The sequence below is a fragment of the Anopheles ziemanni genome, chromosome 3, assembly GCF_943734765.1.
Source record: "Anopheles ziemanni chromosome 3, idAnoZiCoDA_A2_x.2, whole genome shotgun sequence".
Classification (NCBI taxonomy): Eukaryota; Metazoa; Arthropoda; class Insecta; order Diptera; family Culicidae; genus Anopheles; species Anopheles ziemanni.
The window spans coordinates 93,568,513-93,574,512 of NC_080706.1; the positions used below are offsets into that span (position 1 = coordinate 93,568,513).

Here is a 6,000-nt window from a genome sequence, read left to right on the forward strand (position 1 = left end):
TACCTCCCTCCTCACCTGAAAGGTTTCTATGTTTCTACCACATTTGTTTGTGTGTGTGGGATTGTTTCTCTCCGAAGTAGAAAAAATAACGATGAAAAAATGAAAAAAAAACACAGCGAAAAAAACGGTAACAAACTCGGCAACAACTCAATGCAGCGCTGCTCGACGCAATAAAATAACTTAGCGAGACAAATTGCATAATGTGTAATGAAATTGACTAAAAATTCATATCATGCGGAAATTGATTGAATTTCGAATTTCGATTTCAATCAATATGCAAATGATATTACTACCACCGGGTAGGGAAGCCGATGCCGTGTGGATGTTGGAGTTGCTGCATACATCCATCACGAAGTGGGAGTTGCCTGGTCCCGGGCCGAGAGGGGTTTCCCGGAGCGCTACTCGTTCGACAAATACAACGACATCATCGTACAGATCAGTTGACACGGGCATTGGTATCAGGTGGAATAATTTCCCTCGGCTCGCGGGGAGGGGGTGTGGGGTCACATTCTCGAGGTAGGAAGCAAAAGACAGCTTGCATTCAAGTGCCGCACTTTGCCCGCCACGATGCAACTGCGTGTTTCTGCTGCTGCTGGAATCGTTTTGCACATTCGTCGAATCGTTGAACCGGAGCTCGATGCTCGATGCACCCAATGGATGTTTGTTGTAACCAACCACCAACCAACACCACAACAGGGGGTGGGTTGAGATAAACATTCGGGGCGGCACCGGCAGCGGATGGATGCGCATTCGGAAACGTCGTCAATCTGGTCTCCTTCACGTTCGCGCGCACGTTGTGCGTGCCAGGATTCGCATCACGTAGCTCATCATCTGGTCGTTTTGCGTTGTGCTGGGGAAAACCCGATCGGGAAAAGCCCCTTGGGATTCGGAGCGCCTGGCGGCACGATGACGATGACGTACGGCGACGACTTCGATCGACGATGGTTGATCGCTTTTAAAAGATGAGCGCTTCGATGATGATAGGAAAATAAGCAAGGCGTGGGATGTCCTGATGATTTGCATCGAAAACGTGAGCGCCTGAAGAAAGTCTATGCCGGCTGCCGCCGCATACAACATGTTGGTATGCATATTTTAATGCTGATTAATGCCAGCTTATGGTCTGGTTGTTTGTTTACAAAATTCTCGGTGCGATTCACCACAATGAATGCAGCACAACATCTTCATGCATATTTATTCACTCAGTATAGAGCCTTTGGACAATCTTATCGAGCAAGTCTATCGACGTTTAGCATAGAAGTATAAGAAAATTTGCTCATTACATATCAAAATAATATTTATATTGCATTATTATGTGTGTCAATATCAATTTAGTTTTATTCTATTTTTTAAAGCTTTGTTTTTCTTAAAAATCTTATAAAAATTTAATTTGGCATACCGCCATTTCAATGGCATTTACATATATTTCGTTAGTGTAATCTTCTTCCTGGGTTTGTTAATCATTGGGTAGCTCGGCAAAATTTGATTTGGACTCCTCAATCCATGAAATTTTATTGTTGTAACTACAACGTTTGGATTTCGAAGAAGTTCGAGGCAAATAATTATTTTGGACTTAGTCAACTGACTCGTCAATTCACTATCGTTTTCCCCCAGTCCCATTCGGGTTTTCCTTTTATATCCCGTCCCGGTGAACCCCTGTGTGCTACGGTTCAAATTTTTGTACTAATTAGTCCCGAGTGAGCGTTCCCGTTCTCACTCCTCACTTCTCACGCTGTCACGCATGCAGCCCTGTCGTTTTGACAATTATTCATTTGTAAATCTTGTAAAAATTATATGATTAATTATTATCGTTTTCAGATTGTTTTTGTTGCACCGAAGCAGGAACCTAAGCTCAGAAGTTTGGCAACCGTTTGTGAAGGAACAACTACAAAAATGTTTTATCCGCTGCAACTAGGATGGTAGAAAACTAGCAATAGATGAAATTTTCAATCCTTTATTTTTGATTTAAGAAGCAGAAAACCTTCCATTGAAGCAGGGCTCCTATGTATTTCATATGATTTTTCTCTTGTCTTTCTGAAAACAGACAGATCTAAGAGATTCCACCGACGCCGCACTGCGAATGCAAGTGTTAACTGTGCTCCGTTCAATGATCAATCTATCGACACTTTGAACATCCGCCGCTCGAGCACTTAATTAGAGTGCGCGGGAAAAATCGAAGCCGAAAAGTCAAACCGCCAACCTCGGCCCAGAAATTCGAGCCGCGCGTACAGGCAATGCCAAGGCGAAGAAGCCCGCAGCCTCGGCTCGGGCCCGGCCACATTCACCTTGGTCGAATGAGGGGCGGCCATGCTTGCCTGTTGTAGGCGAAAGCAAATTGATCCCATTGCGGTTTAGCCCCTCTGTGTGGAAAGGAACGGAGAAGGGAGATGCGGCATGTATGCACCACGAAGTGCGTTTGGAGTACGTGAACCACTTCATGTGGTGGCGTAGGATGGGATTTTTTCTCCCTCCCCGTCACGTAGCTTACCGATTCGATCGACGGTGGTGGCGGTGCTGGTGGCCATCGATAGTAATTGGAATATCCGTACGTGCAGCGTCGATTCCGTGGAGTGTCTCATCTCGGAAACGGTTCGATTGAAGCCCCATAAACACAGGGGACCTTTTAGCGAGCGACCCGAAGCCGGCGTTCGTTAGGTTTGCCGGGAATCTGGGTCAGCAGCAGCAGCGTCACCATAGGTTACGATCGCTTCGTGGCTAACCTTGCGGCCAGGGAAGTGTGTTATTACAGCCTTTTTTTCGTCATCATCCTCCTTCCAAACGCGCACGCAACTACGATGAACCCGCACGAAAACAATTGCCACCTTGCTGCAGCAAGAAAACCATTTGTTGAACTTACGAGAGAAGATTGCTCTGCAGTGCTGACGTCAGCTGGGGACAATCTTCCCGTGCTTCAAAAGAGTACCACAAGCACGTCTTCAAAACGACCCTATTTTAACCCTTTTCTGTAGTTTCTCTGTAGTTTGTAGATAGTACCCTGATTCAAATGCTAGATTTTGAAGTTGAACTAAAATGTTTTCCATCCAAACTCGCCGGATCAGGTATCTGAAAAGCAGAGCATCATCAACGTAAACCCCGCCGAAGGAATTATCTCCACAAGTTCCCCCTTAACCATCCCGAAGACGCCATTTTCAACTGATTGTTATTGTTATCTGCTTTACTGCTCGATTAAGTTGCCGAACCGTCTTTGGGTGACAAAAAATGCTCAATCGAGTGGCAGTAATGATAATCCTTCTGAATATCGACCTGCCCCGGCGGAAGATTGAAATCTGGAATTGCTATCTTGGCAAAAGCGATTCCTACAGCGGGAAAGTGACATTCATGTACCCTTTTTCTATTATGTTTGTGAACACTTTCTGTCGTTTTCAATCTAGCTGATATTCTCTCTTTAAAGGATTTTTGTAACAAAACATGCAACGCTCACCGGAAATATTTCGAATGTTTTCGTCATATCTTAGGTAAAGTAACACGTTTGGTAAGATGTTTGGGTAGATGTGCTTTGTTAAACATCAAAGAATTACTTTGGATCAGGATGTGCACCACGTTTTGACATACAAAATTGAAAGATAACAAACAACATAGACCGGGCCATGTTTCACAAGTTTATCTTTTGTAAGGTTCAATCATATCATCAAGTTCCGTTGTAGGATATTACCAGCGTCGTTAGAAACCATTTTTTCGTCGAAAGAAATGCTCTTAGCGTCATCCGACGTATGAAAGATAGCATATGAGATCATTTTAGGGCGGAAGGTCTTTTCGATCAAATAACTTAAACCTCTAGGGTTCTGTATCTATTGTACTTTACTCTTTATTAATCTTGTTAACATCTCAGGATTTTTTTTTCTGGACTATTTCTTTAATTGTTTTTAAATTATGGTTAGAAGATTCCCTGGGGTTATAAGGAATAATAAAGAATACTTATCCTATAACGTGTTTAATATCGGATTTAGCTTACACGCATTAGAAATCATGAAACACATCCATGCCAACAGTTTGTTGTTTAAAAGAACAATCAAAAGCTTTATTATAAACAAACGGACGTGACATTCATATACCAAACATTTGATACTCTGAGGGTTGGTTATCAAAAATGCAAAAGAGATTAGTTATCTCCCTCAAAACTACTGCAAAGGAAGCTTAAAAAGAACGCTTTGCGATCTGATAGAACCAAATCAAAACAATCCCTAGCATCATGTGTTCGAAAGCGGAATACAAAATGTAAATTTTCTATCACTCTCGGATGTGTATCAAAGAGACATACTCCTAGATCAAAATGCCGGAAACAAATTCAGTCAAATCTAATAAATCTATTCCATACCGAACACCCCATCACATCCGGTCCGACAGACAGATGACGTATTTTTCCCACTTTGGTCACGGGCTTCAAATATTGGCTTACGGATCACTGCTGTCGAGAGAATTTGTTTATGCGCAAACATTCCGAATCGGGTCGTTATTTTGGGCCGTCGATGATTGGAAAACAGATTGATTGGACAATTGCACACTTCATGTGCAGAGGGTGGTCCGCATATAATCTTGCTTGGATCTTGAAAAACAAACCTATCCTGAGTGGGATGTTGTGAGTGATCGATTTGTTCTCCCCAGGATAAGAGTGTGTCATTTTGGACAGGGACATTTCGGGGAAAAAAACGACATTTGAAAATGTCATTTTTGCTAGAGTTTTAGTCTTCGTTTTTGACAGCTCATTTTTCAACATTATTTTCTACACAACACACAACTATAAAAATAGGATAGAAGCTATGAGCTTTAAAATCCTAACAGATTATTTTCCTCACATTAATTAATTATGGTCACGCTTAATCCTTAAACACACTGGATAATGGGCATGGAAATATCTGATAATCACGTCATTCTAAGGACTAGTTATTGCTTCCCAGAGGAGTTAAATATAATTAGAGAGGCTTTTCTAGTGAAAAAAAGCCCAACTTCGTTTTCGAAGAACTCCCGGAACGTCCCAAAGATTCGAATTTCGTCCAACAATGGATGAACGGGGCGCCCAAAAAAAATACACAAAATTAAAATTCCCCTTTTGGCGAACGAAGTAAGGCTATTCCCAGGATAAATTTAACTGGAGAAAAATCTCTAAAATCTAGTAAAAAGGGTTCCATTAAAAGCATCCTCTTAAACCAACCTCTCCCCCGCTGGAAAAAGATTCTTAGCGGTGAAAGTTCGCGCGGGACAGAAAGGCACCGTTTGCTTTACGGAACGTCGGATCGCTCGGCCGACGACCGCTGCGGGTGGTGAAGCGTGCAGCACAAAAATTAAATTAAAACTCATAAAGTGTACTTTAAGCCTTGACAGGATTAAAAGATGCTTCGCCACGCGCGTCCCGGCCGTGCCTTCGCCGGCGTCGGAGTTGGGAACCTCGAAAGGAACCCCCCAAAGGCGCTCCTTCTGGATTATCGTACCCACGGTCGATAGGATTTTCCCGGAAAACTGCTTCGGGAGGGGAAAACGCCGTCGCAATACGCCGTCATTAGCACCTTAGCATGTGTACGTGCACACGTATTTCTTCGCTTAAGTCAGTCATAAATTGGCGGGTGTTGCCCCGGGTACTTCTCCGCCGACGCGTCTGGACTTTCTTCAGGCAAGTAATGTTCGGTGTAGTCTCAACTCCTTCGAGGGTGTCAAGCGTCGTCTACAAAAGGGGCGACTTCGGCCGAATATTTGCTAAGCCGTTTATAGTTCAGCTCGAAGAGAGAATTCCAATTAAACCTTTTTTAATGCAACGCCCTTTTCAGGGTGACTCTTCTCCTTCTGTGTGACCTTTGACCGGCGCTTTCTAACCGAGCGCTTGAACCACGTGACACATTAAAGCATTTTAACTTATTCCCGAAATTACGAACCCCAGTGCCCAGCGGAAACGAGTTTTTACCTTTTTCTCCGGAAGGATTAAACAAGATTAAACTACAATTACGACGTACCAGGAAATGAACGCCATCTCCACGGCGTGCCGGGAGGTTG

General features: G+C 43.3%; 1 protein-coding gene across 1 annotated transcript in view; it reads right to left on the reverse strand.

The window, feature by feature from the left end:
* LOC131285875 (uncharacterized) overlaps positions 1-2,576 on the reverse strand; it is a 40,113-nt gene extending 37,537 nt beyond the window's left edge. The window contains exon 1 of the mRNA XM_058314730.1: positions 2,486-2,576. Within this exon, the coding sequence (XP_058170713.1) occupies positions 2,486-2,576 (91 nt within the window). The remainder of the gene's footprint in view (positions 1-2,485) is intronic.
* Between the last annotated feature and the right edge of the window lie 3,424 nt (positions 2,577-6,000).